Source organism: Oryx dammah, unplaced genomic scaffold, assembly GCF_014754425.2.
Source record: "Oryx dammah isolate SB20612 unplaced genomic scaffold, SCBI_Odam_1.1 HiC_scaffold_4, whole genome shotgun sequence".
Lineage (NCBI taxonomy): Eukaryota > Metazoa > Chordata > Mammalia > Artiodactyla > Bovidae > Oryx > Oryx dammah.
In genome coordinates this window covers 10,674,443-10,692,594 of record NW_024070188.1, presented here as the reverse complement: position 1 = coordinate 10,692,594, position 18,152 = coordinate 10,674,443, and the positions used below count along the sequence as shown (strand labels likewise).

Below are 18,152 nucleotides of genomic sequence, written 5' to 3'. Positions count from 1 at the left end.
CCATTTATAAAATGAGATGATTCCTGATCATGTAGGATTTTGTGAATTGTAAATGGCCCTATGTGTGGATTTATTTCTAGGTGTTCTTCTATTCCACTGATCTTTTTTATACCAAGGCCATACTGTTTTGATTACTGTAGCTCTGTAGTGTACTTTGAAATCAGGAGTGTGGTGCCTCCAGCTTTGTTCTTCTCAAGAGTGCTTTGATTATTCAGCATCTTTTGTTATGCTGTGGAATCTTCAGTTTAGTTGGGAGTGGACTGTTTAAAAGTTTGCCTTGTGTCCAGGAATTGTTGCGGACAACCTGATTTCCATCCTGAAGTGGACAAAACAGGTAATGCTAACCCACCGATGCATTCTACTGTTCTTCCCTCTCAAACGTAGGCTTCTTTGGGGAAGGTCAGAATGAGGCAGATGTATTAGTTTGAGATGACAGGTTTTGAAGCAAATGGTCCATGGAAGATTTATTATACCTGAAAAATATTCCTTTATTTTGCAGACATGGATTTAGATGCTGTTACAAAGCAGTCAGTGTTACATGCCAAGCCTGACGGGCTCATTCTTCAGTATGGGACTGCTGGGTTTCGAACGAAAGCAGAACATCTTGATCATGTCATGTTTCGAATGGGATTATTAGCTGTCCTGAGGTCAAAGCAGACAAAATCTGCCATAGGAGTCATGGTAACAGCATCACACAATCCTGAGGTAATGCATTTACTGCTCCAATAAGACAGGCTTTTATTTCCAAGACCAAACTTTAGTTTCTGAGCACTTTGACCCCAATTCCAATTCTAATTCTAGTACTTTGCTTCTTCCTTGTTCTATGCCTTTGGTTTTGAACAAGCACTTTTCTTAACAAGTGGTCATTTCACTCACAACTCTTGAACAGTTGTGGAGAGCGTGAAATGAGAGTCATTTTTTGGAGTGTGTCCATATTGAGAAATAACACAATGTCCTTATAACTTAGTTGTATTGAGACAGCATCAGTAATAAAAAGTGTTGCCTCTGTTAATGTGGCAGAGATTGAAGAGATTGGAGGCAAGCTGGGGGAGGGGAGAGGACAAATTTTTGAAAAAGCACACTTTGAAAATTTTCAGACAGCTTTTCTATAGCTAGAGAATAGTCTCTTGTTCTGAGTGAACAGCTGGACATGTGACTTGAGGGATCCAGAGGTGAACATTGGACAGGATATTGATCAGGCCTGATGAGTCTAGGGTTTATGACAATCAAGTTTTTTAAAGTATTCCTCTGACACAACTTAATTATCTTATTCTGTACTGGCCTATAACTCACTAAAACGTTGTTTAAATAATATGCTTCTGTTCTGTTGGTAGGACACAAGACTTTTGCCTTTGTAGCTAAATCAGCAGGTTAGTGAGGGATTGTAACCTCTTCCTCTCACACCCGCCCCCACCGAAAAACAAGAGGATGTTGCTTATTCAGCTTCTAAATGTAGATTTTTATAAATGTGTTAAGTGTTTAAATGTCTAAATCACCACACTTGCTTAATGATTTGTAGGCAGAACCCCACATTTATTGTTAATTCCAGAAGCACTTCTTAAGACAGTTTTGAGCTCTTCCCTTCCAGAGTGTTCTTTTGAGTGCAGCCACAGGGAGAAGGATCTTCAGGGACCCTGGTTCTGCTGCAGTTGTGCCTCATCAGTTAATTGATGGTGAATGCGTGGGTGACTGCCTTTTAAAAGGCTAGAGGGGCTCAGCAGCTGTTGGGTGTAAGAGTCAGATAGACTTGATGTTTTAATATCAGCACTGACACTTCCTAGCTGTATGAACATAAGCAGATTACTTGCTCTGAATCTCGGTTTTCTCAGAGATTGGAGTAACCATAGGAGGATTAGTTAGATTGATGACATGTGCAGTGAGGATTCACTGAGGTGATGCATGTACAATACCTGGTCCAGCACCTGGCCTTCAGTTGTGGTCACCGGCGAAACTGCCTAGCCATCACTGCCTTTTGTTTGGGGAGAAACAGCTTGGGTTTGCTTCCTCATGACTGTGCACAGATGATTTATTACTTTTTATTTTTTTTAGGAAGACAATGGTGTAAAATTGGTGGATCCTTTGGGTGAAATGTTGGCAGCATCCTGGGAGGAGCATGCTACCTGCTTGGCAAACGCTGAGGAACAACATTTGTCCAGAGTGTTGGTGGACATCAGCGAGAAGGCAGCTGTGGATCTGCACCAAGATGCCTTCGTGGTGATTGGTAGAGATACCAGGTGCCCGTCAGAGCCAGGGTGAAAGCTGATTTTTGAATGCCACATAAGTGGTTGTATCAGTTTTAGCACCCGAGACAAATGGAAAGAGTCAAGTGGAATGGAACCACCCTGAGAGGTTCCTCCTGGTCTTTTCAGTAGGACATAGGAGTTAAGTCACTGCTATAGCTTGGGCTTGGTGTCCGAGCCCCAACTCTCAAGCTTACTGTACGAGTCGCTTAACCTTTCGGAGCGCACCTTTGCTCGCCTGTAGTGTTGATGGTGAGCCTACACCATGCAGGCCATCCTGAAGATTACATAAGATAATATAGACGACACACCTGTTTCCTGGCGCAAGATAGGCGCTTACCAAATGTCTCCCATCCCTTTATTTCTGTAGGTTTGCACCTTTCTGCTGTAGAGTAAGAACATGTGGTTATTACTTAATTGTGTTTAGAGACTATGACCTGTGTTACTGTTGGCTCACACATCATTTTCCTCTGCTAGAGTTAGTTGGAAAGCGTTAACCATCTACATTATTTCTACATGTTTGTCACATTTAGCAGCTCTTGGCTTCTTTCACAGAGAAGTGTCACTGTAAAATGTTAGGTTAAAAGTGTACTTTGAAACAGAAGCATTCTCTTTAGCATAAGATCTGGTTCTAGCCAGAGATTTGTTCTAAAGTAAATTTCTACTCAGTCTCTAAATGCCTTACCATTTTACCCTTATGCATTGTGTTACCCTTAATATGTTACCACTGATTGTGGATTTGTAGGTAATGAATAGCCAAGTGGTTTATGTTCTGAAGCAGATATCGTCTCACTGTAAATCCATCCACATGTGTTTTCCTCTCACCTGTTAATAGTTTAAATGATATAGAAAATCTTGTTCTATAAAGCAGGTATGTATATTGATCTTTATTTTCAGATAGAAAAATAATTTATTCTGACTTTTAAAATGAAAACTAGATTCTCTATCCTAGGTGATTTAACACCTAGCCTTGGCTTACACGTGCTCTGTGTGTATTTACCATTACTGTTTTTAAGCAGTAAATGTGTTGTTACCATCAAACTTGAAAAAGTGTTTGAGTGTAGGAGTAATTAGTGTTACAGTTATATTAGTGTTAAAGTTTATATCTATTTCCTAAATTCATTTAAAAGGCAAAACTCTTTCCAAGAAATATATTGAGAAAGGCCACTGGAAAATGCTTAAACTTTACCCGTATTTCTTTTCAGAGTTTTTGGGCTATGCAGGTTTCATTTAGTTTGAATACAGTGGACATATTATTCTGAAATTTGTAACATAGAATGTCTGCATTTGCTTTCAGAACTTGCAGCTCAGTTGGTCTTGGATTAGATGTAATATTTTCTTCCTTTTCTTTCCTAGGCCCAGCAGTGAGAAACTGTCACAGTCTGTAATAGACGGTGTGACAGTTTTAGGAGGTCAATTCCATGGTATGTAGTTGTTCTAATTTGTAAATTAGTCTTTAAAAAAAAAAATCTCAAAGTGAATGCATAATTTAATGTAGAAAAGTTTGAAAATAAGTGAACTGTAGCATTTTAAATACTTCTAGCATTTTAAGTTAAAAAATTAAAAAATTTTCTGGGCATGCATGTTATATTTCAGCTGTAGGAGATTATTTATAGGCAGTGCTGATCTTAAACAACTTCCTTTATTAAGACTGAACATACTGGTATAAAAACTCTTGAAGTTACTTGATATACTCATTCTGGGGAGTTCTTACTATCAGGCAGGTATTCTCTAATAGCTGATCACATGTGGAGGCAGTGTGACAGATAATGATGGAAAATACCTTTGACTGACTTGTAATCATGATTTTTAAGTTTTGATAGATGATCTTTCCTGTTTTACCAAGTGAAGAGTTAAATGAAACAAAACAGGCTGGAATCCTCTTCTCACACTGGTTGTGCATCTTGTGAATGCAGTGACTCCACTGTGCTTGGAGGTGAATTTTCCTAGGGTCAGCTCTCTCTCATTTAAAAGCATCTTCTCTTGATCCTCTCAACCTCCGTGTGTCCCTCAATTCCCATTTAATAACCTGGCCTCTTCCAGACTCGCCTAGCTTGCTTCTCTATTTGCTCTTCTGATTATAAGAAGCCTGCTGGCAGTGAATACCTGTCCTTGCCCCTTCAGGGAAATGTCTGTCCCAACACTCATCTGCTAGAAAGCAGGAATTCACCTGGGGCCTGGGCCTCCCCAGGGACTGTTTGGTTAAGCTGCCGGATCCTATGGACCTCTGGGTACAGTGCACCGTGTTACCTGCACAAGCGCTTGTCTAGAGAGAGGAGTTGTAGCTTTTGTCAGATACTCAAAGGGATTTGTGATCTAAGAATAACTCTCAGAACTTATATTTGAATTTTTTTATTTCAGTTGATCTCTTGGCAGCTATCCACAGAGTGATCTCTCCCTCTTCTTCCCCTTCTTCTTCAGCCACTGTTCCATACTGTCCTGTCTGCAGGATCCTTTCCTGTCTCCTAATACGGGCTTTCCTCACTTCCTGCTTTCATCCTGCCTCATTTCTGAAGGAGCATCCTTGTTGCCATAGCTCCAGCTGCAAATACACTTTTATGCATTCACTTATTAGTTCATCGGACAGTTTTGAGTACCTGCTATGTAGAAGCCTCCGGGGGTGTGTTTCACAGCATAGCTCGGCCTGTAGTAAGAAGCCCGTCTTGTATCATGACATGTGTCTAGTGTGCTTGTGTGAATAACTGAAACAGAATTTTCAGAGAACAGTGCTTACCATTCTCTGTGACTTGCGTTCATCTATTTGATTAAAAAATGGAGAAATGCTGACTGGGTCTCACTAAGTAGATTCCCTGACCTATTGGCAGGGTTTTTTTTTTCCAATAATTAAAAATTTTTTTTTTTAATTTTCGGCTGCACTGGGTCTTCATTGCTGCATGCGGGCTTTCTCTAGTTGCAGCGAGCGGGGCCTGCTCTCTGGTTGCGATGAGCAGGCTTCTCATCGCGGCGCCTTCTCTTGTTGCCAAGCATAGGCTCGAGGCACTCAGGCTTCGGTAGTCGCGGCTCTTGGGCTCAGTTGCCCCGTGGCATGTGGAATCCTCCTTGACCATCTCCTGCATTGGCAGGTGGGCTGCCAACCTCAGGCCACCAGGGATGTCCAGCAGGTGGTTTTGAAAGCACTGGTTTGAGTCATGTATCCACGTAGGTGGCTGCCCACTCCCCCAGGTTCACCCTGCCCCAAATCGTGTTCTTTCTGCCATCTGCAGAATGGTTGACCTTTCCAGCTCTATCATTCTAACTCTAGAACCATCACTGTTCTAGCGTTTGAACCTAGAAAAATTTGAGAGTGATTTAAAAACAAACAAACTAACATCTTTTGCTCATTGCTCTCTTCCACTTAGTGTATTTCAGGAAGTCAAAGGTGGTTGATGTGGCTGCAGCTCAGGGAGACTGGGAGAAGCTACAAGAAAATAGGGTTAGGGAGGTGAGCAGGGGCCAGGTCATTCTAAGCCTTACAAGTCATGGGGAGAATTGGGGTTTTACTTTCAGTATGGTGGGAGGCCACTGAAGGAGTTTATGCCAGCGAATGGGATCACATTTTCACTTTAAGCCAGTCCCTCTGGCTGTGGTTTGGAGAGAGGAGGGAGTTGGTCATCGGAAAGGAAGACAAACCAGCTAGGGAGATTGCATAGTAGATTCATGCAAGACTTGCTAGTCAGAAAAATGGGAAATGGTGAAATTAGTAGTGACGTTAACGGATTTTTGTGATTCATGGTGAGGTTAGAGGTGTGAAGAATGGCTGCTAGGTTTCTGGGTTGATCTGTTGAATGGATGGTGAAGTTTTTATTGAGTCACTGTCATTTTGTAAATATTTATTTTGTAATTTTGATACTGGTCACAAAATCCACTTGTTTCAGCCTTCAGTGTGTGTCTCTGGACTGTTTGTCTCTCGTTATGCACTGCCACTGAGCTGGTCTGAGCTTTTACCCACTTTTTTTTTTTAAAGCTCTTCCACCTTCTCCCATCTAATCCTTATACCAGAGCCAAATATCTGTTACACAGCTACAGTGCTCAAGAACCTAAAGTGACCATTTGCCTTCCGTCCAGACTCTTGTGCTTGGCTTTGAAGACCACTGACAAATTTTGTGACAGTGTATTTATTGGATCCTGGTCCACTTTTGCTGTTTCTCTTGCTTCTTACTCATAGTCCCTTTGTTGTGTGTTTAGCTTTTTGTTTTCTGGGAGAATTATCTGTGGGACATTTTTGAGGTTTACGATGAAGGTGTATTGCCCTGGCAGGGTTTAGTGTTTGCATCTGCTTGGGGTACTACCCGGCTGGTGGGTGATAAGGTTCTTTGATGACAGCATTCTTCTGGATCCCTGTGGTTATGTGCCTCTGGGCTGGGAGTCCCTGGAGGCCTGTACTTGTGGTGACAGCTCGTCAGGTATGGACTTTCCCCTCTGCTCTGTTTGGTGCCAAGTCAGCTTTCTGGGGAGTAGGCCCTGGGGTCTTACTCCTGACTCAGTCTTGCCCTGAAGAATTGTTGTTTAGTTGCCAAGTTGTGTCCAACTCTTTTGCAACCCCATAGACTGTAGGCCACCAGGCTCCTCTGTTCTTTGGGTCTTCCAGGCAAGAATACTGGAGTGGGCTGCCATTTCCTCCTCCAGCGGATCTTCCTGACTCAGGGATCGAACCTTCCTCTCATGCATTGCAGGTAGATTCTTTACTACTGAGCCACCTGGGAAGCTCTGCACTGAATAGTCCTTCTTTTAAAAAATTTTAATTTTTATTTTATTTCAGTTCAGTCATGTCCAACTCTTTACGACCCCATGGACTACAGCATGGCAGGCTTCCCTGTTGAGCAACTCCTGGAGCTTACTCAAACTCATGTCCATTGAGTTGGTGATGCCATCCAACCATCTCACCCTCTGTCGTCCCCTTCTCCTCCTGCCCTCAATCTTTCCCAGCATCAGGGTCTTTTCAGATGGGTTGGTTCTGCGCATCAGGTGGACAAAGTATTGGAGTTTCAGCTTCAGCATCAGTCCTTCCAGTGAATATTCAGGACTGATCTCCTTTAGGATAGACTGGTTTGATCTTCTTGCAGTCCAAGGGACTCTCAAGAGTCTTTTCCAACACCACAGTTGAAAAGCATCAATTCTTCAGTGCTCAGCTTTCCTTATAGTCCAACCCTCACATCCATTTTATATAGGAGCATAATTGATTTACAACATTCAGTTTCAGATGCACAGAAAGTGATTCAGTTATACATATGTCCATTCTTTTGCGGATTCTTTTCCCATGTAGGTTATTATAGAATATTGAAAGAGTTCCCTGTGCTGTAAGTAGGTCCTTGTTGATTATCTATTTTGTATATAGTAGTGTGTATATGTTAATCCCAACCTCTTAATTTATCCCTCCCCTCCATGTTTCCCCTTGGGCACAGTAAGATTGTTTTTGAAGTCTGAGAGTCTGTTTCTGTTTTGTAAATGAGTTCATTTGTACCCTTTTTTAAAATTAGATTCCACATGTGAGTGGTGTCATATGATGCTTGTCTTTGCTTGCTTCTCCTGGTATGATCCTCCCTAGGTCCATCCATGTTGCTGTAAATGGCACCATTCAGCCTTCTCTGTGGCTGAGTAATAACCCAGTGTAATACGTACTGCATCTTCTTTAGGCATTCCTGTGTCAGTGGACATCTAGTTTGCTTCGTGTCTTGGCTGTTGTAAATATTGTAAATAGTGCTGCAGTGAACCTTGGGGTGTGTGATGTGAATTCTGGTTTGAAGAATAGGCCTTTGGGGCTTCAGGCACTTCTGCTGAGTTGCACGTCTTAGATCAGCATGGACCTTCTACGCAGAGAACCATTGCTCAACTCCTAGTTTAGAGGAGTGCCCTCAGAGCAAAACTGGCTTCGCTTATCTTGCATCCTGGAATTCTCTCTTACTTAACTCTGGCCTAATTGGTACTGCAGTTCTTTTTGAAAAGAGATAAAAGTCTTTTATCTTTCAGTTTTGGTTGTTTTTAAAAGGAGGGTTCATCTGAATTACATAGTTTATAATGTTATGAAAATAGAACCCAGTTATTACTTTTGTACATTGCCACCGATCTATACCAAATGACTGGTTTAGCTGTCATTAGTAGTTTGTATTTCTTTTATAACTGAGTATGTGTCCAGTGTGTGCCTCTTCCACCACCAAACAGTTCATTCTGACTCTATCCACCTGGCAGCCACATCCCACGCGTGCAGGGCTCAGTGCCTCAAACCTTGCCTCTCCCCACCTTCAGATGCCCTCACCTGGGCTCCTGACCACCCTCTCCTTGGGCCGATTAATTTTTTTAGATAGGCTCATAGAACTCGGGGAAGCATTTTACTTCCTAGCGTACCAGTTTATTATAAGGAATGTAACCCGGGAACGGCCAGATGGTAGAGATTTATGTGGGGAGGGGCGTGGAGCATCAATGCTCCTTGGGCACCCCAGCCTCCACTGGCTTCCCATCCTGGAACCCCATCCTTTAGGGTTTTTATGGAGGCCTCCTTACATAGATCTTTGGTGAACTAAGTTGAACTTTGTTCTAAAGTGAATGTAGAACTTTGGTTGAACTGAATCTCCTGTCCCTCCTTTCTCCCCTCCCTGGAGTTTGGGAGGAGGTTGGAGGGGACAGGCGGGACTATAAATTTCAGTTCTCTAATCCTGTGGTTGGTTCCCAGGCAACCAGCCACCCCTAAGGTTTCTAAGGGCCTTCTGAAAGTTACCTCATTAGCATAACAAAAGATGACTTTCTGTGGAGGCTCTGCCAGAAATGGAGACAGATCAAATGAATGATTCTTAGTATAAATCACAGTATCACAGCATGACCTGTAGTTTTAATGACTTCAGTGGATGTTTATGCATATTTCTGGGTGGTTTAAAACTTAGCGTTTCTTGTATTTTCTGAGATGTCTTTTTTTTAAGAGGATTTATGACCCTGAAATTGACACAGTATGAGTCTTCAGCTTTGTTAAGAACTGTGTGAAATGGCTTTTTGTGTTTCTGTGACAGATTATGGCTTGCTGACGACGCCTCAGCTGCACTACATGGTCTTCTGTCGAAACAGCAAAGGCCAGTATGGAAAGGCAACCATAGAGGGTTACTACCAGAAACTGTCCTCGGCCTTTGTGGAACTTACCAAACAGGTCAGAATCTCTCCAACGTGGTTAGAGTTTGAGCACTTGCTTAAAAGAACATCAGTTGAACAGTTTATTTAAATATGTGTCACTTTTTTTTCAAAAAATTTGGCCTGTCTCCTTTTTCTTTCCAGGGCTCTGCAAGGTCTGGCCCTTGCAGCCAGCTAACTCTGTGTTGGCATTCACTTGGCAAGGCACATAGTATGTTCTTGTTACCGACCAGGGTTCTTGGCCTCCTTAATCAGTAGAAATTGGTAAGAGGCCAGACAAATTCAAGCAGGGCTTTGTTGGGGCCTCTGCTGCAGCAGAAGGGAGCAAAACCCACAGATTCGCTTGCTTGCTGAGGGGAGGCCAAGGTGGTTCCTTACATTGGAGGGGAGAGGCGTGTCCAGGCTTCTGGCTAGAGGAGGGCTTAGGGGATTTGTCCACCCCTTAGCTGGTGTTGCGTGCAGGGGGCATGCACAGTACCTGCCTTTGCTCCCAGCTCTCATAGCAATTGGGTTCTTTTGGGTGGTTTCTCGTATCTTGTTGCCCATAATTTGCCCCAGCTGCTTGCATGCAGTTATTTTCAGTCCCTCTTCTCTTTGTATTTTGTTGCTGGCGGAGACTGTCCAGGTGCAAGCACTGCAGCAAAGGGTCTCAAGTGCCAGCCTGTCTCATTTTGAGCTCACTGCGGGAGAAGCGTGATGAACTTGCAGTTTCCATAAGTGTTCACGCAGATGAATTTGCTCTTAGAGTTACTGTAGGTGCTGTTGCCATCATACTGGAAGCATCTACTGTTAAGAAAATCTGTCTTCAATGTGTATTAGCTTCCTAAACCTGAACAAAGATTTGAGGGGTATAATTCACTTGATCAGCCAATATCGAGCATATGTTGTTGTCAGGAATTGTTGACCAAAACCAAGTCCTTGCTCTCATAGAACTTAAATTTGGGGGTGAGGGAGGGTAGGAGAGGAGACTGCGAGGAAAAAATCCACTTGCCCGGTGGTGTAATACACTGTGAAGAGAATGGCGGATATTATTGCTACTCATTCATCTGTATACTCATGCCCACATTTGAATGACTGCTATGGAATACAGACTAATAAGGGACCTTGCTAAATTATAATAAAGCTTCATTTCTGTAATTTATTTGGTCTGTAAAACTTTTCCAATATCTGTGACCAAAAAATGGTGTTTTAAAAATCTTACTTTGGTGTTTTACAGTTTTCATATGAACATGTGTACCCTTTTGTTTCCTGGCTTAAAATAGACAAGTGAACTGAAATAATGGCAGCTGTTTACATACACATACCTGTGCTTTATGCCTCGCTTTGGTATCTTGAAGTTGCTCTTCCGTTTCTTTGTCTTTTCAGGCCTTCTGCAGTGGAGATGACCGCAGAACACTCAAGGTTGACTGTGCGAATGGCATAGGCGCCCTGAAGCTGGCAGAGATGAGACACTACTTCTCCCAGGGGCTGTCAGTTCAGCTGTTCAACGATGGGACCAAAGGGAAACTCAATCATTTATGTGGGGCCGACTTTGTGAAAAGTCATCAGAAACCTCCAGAGGGTATGCGAAAAATGTGTTTTTAGCGCTCTGTCTGAAACCAGTCACTCAAACAGAGGTGGCAAAGAGAGAGTCGTGCAGCTGTCCTGGCCCCGCTGCTGTTAGACATCTGGGCCTCGTCCGCTTGCCGTTGCCATGCAGTGACGCGAAGAACACGGCCGCTCTCGGCCCTGAGAGTCTTCTGACTCTTCACAGGGGGCAGGAAAGCCGGTGGAAAAAGCAAAATCAGGACGTGGGATTTTAGAGCAGTGATTCGTAAGCTTTAGCAGACATGAGAGTCACCTGGAAGGCTGGTGAGCGTGTAGATTTCCTGGGCTCTACCCCAGGGGTCTGATTCTGTAGGTCTTGGGTGGATTTGTCCATTTGCTGCTGTCCATCTCTTGTGGTAAAGGAACAGTAATGTTATCTAAAATTTGATGTGACAGTTGCTCAGGTTTCAGTAAGCTATGCAAATTACACAAGACATTAATCTCACTGGTTGTAATTTTTTGCTCTGAAATACCAGTTTTTCTTGTTACTGATAGAAACAAATGAAAATCGCTTTTTTCAGGATTTAAGTACATACTGTATCTGCTGCTGATTATTTAAGGATGGGCATTGTATGTAGTACAAGGGAAATTGAATTCAATTTAATACCTATAGCTTTCAAAGCACTATGTGGGAATCTGTGTTGCCAAACCACTGGCTTATAGAAGGGAATTTTTAGTATCATATAGGGTTTCAGCTTAGATAGATTTTGAGTGCTCTTTTTTCACTTAGCTGTGAAAGAACTTACTGTGTAAAAATACTAGTAAACCTGTTTACTATTTAAAGGTTAAGATACTGGTTTTATTTGGAAGGGTGTTTTTCTTTATGTTTTATTTCCATTTAAATGAATTCTCTTCCCTTGATTTTGAACAGTTATCTCCATTCATGTTCAAAAACAATATATGTTTATGTAGAGCTTCAGACAGGAGGAATGATCAGGATTTTCCTCATTGACAGAATACTCCAGTTACTTATATTTGATTATACCCTCTGCTTGGTCACGTAAGAATAGAAATGGTTCTTTATCTGCAGGTACAAAGACAGTTTTTCATTTTAACTGGGCTCCAGTTCACAAATTGGGAGAAACTTTGTTCAGCTGAAATTTGATTTTTTTAAATCTTAAGGACAGGCTCACTCTTTACCTAGCACATGTTTAATATTGCTGAAGTCCTGGAAAGATAATTTTAAACACCTCTTGAAATGTCATAGTGGACATGCTTTTGTATAAACACAGAGGGTCACTTCTAATCAATACTTAATGGAAAAAAAAATTTTCCCTCTGTAACTAGTGTGAGAGAAAAACCTAAAACTTTTTACATTAAATTTTATCCGCCTTAGACCGAAATGTGTTTTGATTTATTCTCGGTGCTAGGAATTGAAATGAGGGCCAATGAAAGATGCTGTTCCTTCGATGGAGATGCAGACAGGATCGTTTACTACTACCATGATGCAGACGGTCAGTTTCATCTCATAGATGGAGACAAGATAGCCACCCTCATTAGCAGTTTCCTCAAAGAGCTCCTGTTGGAGGTACGTGCTGGGGCTGACCACCCTTTCACACAAAACTCACTGGGGAAATTGTTCGGTATCAGGCAGTTGCTTGAACGTCTCAGAGGCATGATTTGTGGGGAGTTCCTCACATCTGTGGCCAGAAAATACAAAAAGAAATGGTCATTCCAGTCATTTCAACGTTAGGGCTCTGGATTTGGAACCCAAAGGGAGTAGTCTTTTCTCTTTTATACTGGCAGAGAGCTTCATGATTTGGAGCTTTACAAATTTCTGGTTTCTTCATAGCTGCCTTTTTTCTTTTTTGGCCTAACTGTGGGGCATGTGGTATCTTAGTTCCCCAACCAGGGGTTAAACCCACACCCTCTGCAGTGGAATCGTGGTCTTAACCACTAGACCACCAGGGAAGTTGGTAACTGACATTTTAATGAGGGTTCCATGAACATCATTCCCCAGAGCCTTGAGTTTATATAGAATGTCTCCTCTGAGGGATTTATTTACTTTGATTATGATAACCTTTAGTGATGTGAGGTTTATTATGTTATGCTCTTTCGGAAATCTCAGATTAGCTCTAAGTATAAAATGTAATGATAATTATCATAATATGGAAAAGGTATACTTTAAGAATTCAGTGTGTATTTTTATTAAAAACTGAAGAGATCAAGAAATGACAGGTTTCTCTAAAAAGGATTCTTTAGCAACTGAGATGTCCTTCATAGGGTGAATAAACTTTGGTTCATCCAGACAAAGGAGTATTATTCAACGGTAAAAAAAAAGCTATCAAGCCGTGAAAAGATATGGAGGAAATGTGAATGCATATTTCTGAGTGAAATAAGTCAAACTGAAAGGGCTGTGTATATCACTATGGGTCCAACTACAGGATATTGTGCAAAAAAACAACAAAACGAAAACACAAACTATGGTGACGTTTAAAAGATCAGTAGTTTCAGGGTGGTGGGGAGAAATGAATGCTGAAGGATAAATAGATGGAGCACAGAGGATTTTTCAGGGCTGAAAATACATACTATAAACATGGAAATGTGTTCTTATACATTTGTCCAAACCTGCAGAATATACAGCACTAAGAATGAATCCTGATGTAATCTGTGGGGTAATATAAAGGAAATCTGGAGATTAAAAAGAATTCCTTGTAGAATTGCTTTAAATAATACTCAAAAAAGTACTTAGGTTTTTTCCTGGCATACATGTGAATTTTCTGTGAGTTGTTTATTGCATAAAACTTAAGTGATGGCTGGACTGGCCGATAATTTTGTCATCCTTTAGAACTCTGTTTATAGGTTTGCTTTTGTAGGGTCTTTGCCTTTGATGGCAAGGTAATTGTCCTTGTTTTTGTCTAGATTGGAGATGGTTTGAGTCTCGGTGTTGTACAAACTGCATATGCCAATGGAAGTTCAACACGGTACCTGGAAGAAGTTATGAAGGTATTGAACACTTTCCATTTGTTGGTACCTTCTTCATCATTACCTTTTATTGTGAGGTATTTCTGTGAGGAAAATAATGCCCTCATAAAAATGAATAGATTGAAATGCATGGAACTGAGCTGTTGTCTACCTAAGGGTAGAAAGTGAAAGTGTCAGTCACTCAGTCATATCTGACTCTCTGCAACTTCATGGGCAAGTAGCCCACCAGGCTCCTCTGTCCAGAGGATTCTCCAGGCAAGAATACTAGAGTGAGTTGCCATTCCCTTCTGCAGGGGATCTTCCTGACCCAGGGACTGAACCCAGGTCTCCTGCATTGCAGGCAGATTCCTTACTGTCTGAACCACCAGAGAAACTGCACTTAAAGGTAACTAGAAATCAAACAAAGAAAAAATTAAATTGTCCCTAATGCAGAAAAGGAAAGAGACTTTCCTTCCTCCCTTTTCCTAGAGTGTTTCTTTTAGTAAGCTTATGTTTCCTCTGTCCTTTTGTGATGTCAATCTTTTGAAAGGCAAAATAGGCCAGTTTTATAGTTAAGGTTTTTCTATAAGGGTGTAGAGTACCTCTTTGAAACATTAACATCAAGGAAGGTAGCATCCCAACACTTAGGGCCTCCCGAAAGTTTGACCACCTTACCACTTAGAGCTGGGCACCCATCTGCTTGACAGAGATGTGAGAAATTGTATCATTCCTTTGGAGAAGGACAATTAGCCAAGTCCAGTGGCCACAGCTTTCTGACAGACCCTCGTGGCTCAGATGTTAAAGAATCTGCCTGCAATGCAGCAAACCTAGGTTTGATTTCCTGGGACAGGAAGATCCCCGGGAGAAGGAAATGGCAACCCATTCTGGTATTCTTGCCCAGAAAATTTCATGGACAGAGGAACCTGGTGGGCTGCAGTCCATGAGGTCTCAGAGTTGGAGACAGCGGAGTGACTAATATGCACACACACGCATGATAAAAGGTACTGCAGAGTCTTCCTGAGAAGCAGACCTGTTCGGTAGATAGACTGCCATGGGGTTTTGTAGGGGGAGAGACTGGGCTCAACTCCTGATACAACAAGGAAAAGTGGAGATTTTATAGCCAAGGAATAGGATATGGGGGCAGGGAGCGGGTTGGTGAATGGAAAATTGCCAAGAGGAGCCTCAGGGAGGGTTCTGGCTAAACGAACATAACAGGACTTCTGTTGATGGCAGGCCTGGGTGGTCAGGTGGTACGGGGTGGGGACTTTGGGCTGATATGGAGGGTAGGGGATTCCAGCTAAAGTGATTGAGCGAAAGATTCTTTGTAAAACTGGGTCCTTGGAGACATGGCTGAGGACAGGACCTGTTCAGGCTCAAAAGAGCCTGACTCTTATGTGGTTGAGGAGAGATCTTGGTCACGAGTTATCTTGAGGTGTGTAAAAGGGTGGGATTGCTTTCTGTCTTTGCAGTCTCTTTCCAGGGGTCTGGATCATTGGGTCTGGATCAATGATACCTTCAGGATCTAGTGCTGTGATCTGAGATGGAGCTGCTGTGATGACAGTAATAGAAAGTGCACAATAAATGTGACGCACTTGAATCATCCCGAAACCATTTCCCACCCCCAGGTCTATGGAAAAATTGTCTTCCACCAAACTGGCCCCTGGTACCAAAAAGGTTGGGGGCCACTGTCTTAGAGGATTGCCTGTGATGTGCATCACAGTCTGGTTTATTGGTTATTCGGTAACAGAACTTGTCTTAGGCTTCTGTGGAGATGTTTTGTGGGTTGGTAGGAGATTTTGTTTCTAATCATTTCCCCAGCATCCACCAGGTGACTCTCCCTTGTACATCCCATCTGCTTTAAGAATCAGAGGCTGCAGGACCCAAATTGGGTCTGCAGAAAGTAATTCTTTCTCTCCCTGGCTAGTGTGATATTTTCCAACGTCAGTGTTATCCCTTGTCAAATTCCTACATTTCACTAGTTTTTGTGGTCATCCCATTCTTTTTACTTTATTTTTTTTAATTTAAATTTATTTATTTTAATTGGAGGTTAATTGCTTTACAATATTGTATTGGTTTTGCCATGCATCAACATGAATCCGCCATGGGTATACCCATGTTCCCCATCCTGAACCCCCCACCACCTCCCTCTCCGTACCATCCCTCTGGGTCATCCCAGTGCACCAGGCCCAGGCATCCTGTATCCTGCATCGAACCTGGACTGGCGATCTTTTTAAAGCAGGAATGGCAGAGTCAGGTTCCTTTCGGATCTGGATGGAAGTGAATGAGTCCAGCAGGTGGGCACAGAGTTGGAGGGTGTGGCCAGGCCAGTTGCTGTCACCTGTGGTCAGAGTCTTCAGGAGAAGCTGAAAATCTGAATTTTGGTGTGAATTTCCTACCTTTGAAGTCTTGGCAGCTAATTCAGCATTTAAAAGAAATAGTGGTTAGGCCACATAAAACATGTCTGGAGGTGACTAGCTGGTGCCCTGACTTAAATATACGGTTACAGTAAATATATGCCTTAAATATATAGTTACAGTAAACCCACTCAAGGTACTCCATCTGGGGCCCACTTGCCTGCCTTTCACAGAGATTCTTGCTGTTTGGGTTATTCTGTATTTTCTTAATTTGTCTCAAAAGTGGCTTTTATAGTAAGATGCCCTGGTGAGGAAACTGAACATTGGTAACTCTTCTTCTCAACACATTCTCTTGTAGATTAAATATTTTCAGCCCTAGCCATTCCCGAGGTCTCCTAAACCCAATCAAATGCCAGGCCCGTCTGAGCTTGCTCTCTTTTGCAGTTTTGTTGCTGTCTTTCCTTAACCATTCTCTTGCAGATCCATCCAGGACTTGCTGTCCACTGTTAGTACTCCAGTCACTGATTTCTTACTAGGATTAGCCATAGAAACCACCTAACCTAAGCCAGAGCTTAGCAAACAGTGGCCTCTGGGCCACATTGAACCTGCCAGCTGTTTCTAGTTTCATGGGAATACAGCCACGCTTTCGTTTTCATATGGTCTTGTGACTGCTTTCTCACTACAGAGACAGAATCAAGCAGTTGTGTTGGAGACCACGTGGCCTACAAAGCCTGAAATATTAGTTATCTCTTTAGAGTAAAAGCTGGAAGACCCTGGTTTTAAGCCATTCTCCACACTGTAGCTTTCTGAAACAATCAGATCAGGTCACTCCCCCAGTTTGAATCTTTCATTATAAGGGGCCCCTCAGCTCTCTCACCCTACTTTACTCTGGGCTGTGCACTGCTGTGCAGTCACTCCCCTACAGGGACACTTAGGCTTTGTATTTTAATTGCTTAATCTCACTGGACTAAGTTCCAGGAGCTTTGTTCCCTAGGATGGTAGGTGGTGGTGGTTCAGTTGCTAAGCCATGTCCGACTCTTTGCGACCCCATGGACTGTAGCTCACCAAGCTTCCCTGTCCTTCACCATCTCCCAGAGTTTGCTTAAACTCATGTCCATTGACGTGGTGATACCATCCAACTATTTCATCCTCTGTTGTCCCCTTCTCCTCCTGCCCTCAATCTTTCCCAGCATCAGGGTCTTTTCCAGTGAATCGGCTCTTCTCATCAAGTGGCCAAAGGATTGGACCTTCAGTTTTAGCATCAGTCCCTTCAGTGAATATTCAGAGTTGATTTCCTTTAAGATTGACTGGTCTGATCTCCTTGCTGTCCACAGGACTCTCAAGAGTCTTCTCTAGCACCACAGTTCGAAAGCATCAGTTCTTTGGTGTTCAGCCTTCATGGTCCAGCTCTCACATCTGTATGTAACTACTGGAAGAACCGTAGCTTTGACTACACAGACTTTTTCTCAGCAAAGTGATGTCTCTGCTTTTGAATATGCTGTCTAGGTTTTTCATAGCTTTTCTTCCAAGGAGAGAACATCTTTTAATTTCATGGCTGCAGTCACTGTCCACAGTGATTTTGGAGCCCAAGAAAAGAAAATCTGTCAGTGTTTCCATTTTTCCCCCATCTGTTTGTCATGAAGTGATGGAATTGCATGCCATGATCTTTTTTTTTTTTTCAAACCTTTTATTGAAGAATAATTGCTTTACAGAATCTTGCTGTTTTCTGTCAGACCTCACCCTGAATCAGCCATAGGTATACATATATCCTCTCCCTTTTGAACCTCCCTCCCATCTCCCTCCCCATGCCACCCCACTAGGTTGATACAGAGCCCGTTTGAGTTTCCTGAGCCACACTGCAAATTCCCGTTGGCTATCTACTTTACATATGGTAATGTAAGTTTCCATGTTACTCTTTCCATATGTCTCACCCTCTCCTCCCATCTCCTTTTGT

At 42.5% G+C, this 18,152-nt stretch overlaps 1 protein-coding gene across 1 annotated transcript in view; it reads left to right on the top strand.

Moving 5' to 3' along the window:
- Positions 1-18,152, top strand: part of PGM3 (phosphoglucomutase 3) — a 28,387-nt gene that overhangs the window by 1,284 nt on the left and 8,951 nt on the right. The window contains exons 2-8 of the mRNA XM_040238950.1: positions 500-705; positions 2,050-2,234; positions 3,597-3,664; positions 9,239-9,372; positions 10,719-10,914; positions 12,311-12,468; positions 13,803-13,886. Coding sequence (XP_040094884.1) covers positions 502-705; positions 2,050-2,234; positions 3,597-3,664; positions 9,239-9,372; positions 10,719-10,914; positions 12,311-12,468; positions 13,803-13,886 — 1,029 coding nt within the window. The 5' untranslated portion in view covers positions 500-501. The remainder of the gene's footprint in view (positions 1-499; positions 706-2,049; positions 2,235-3,596; positions 3,665-9,238; positions 9,373-10,718; positions 10,915-12,310; positions 12,469-13,802; positions 13,887-18,152) is intronic.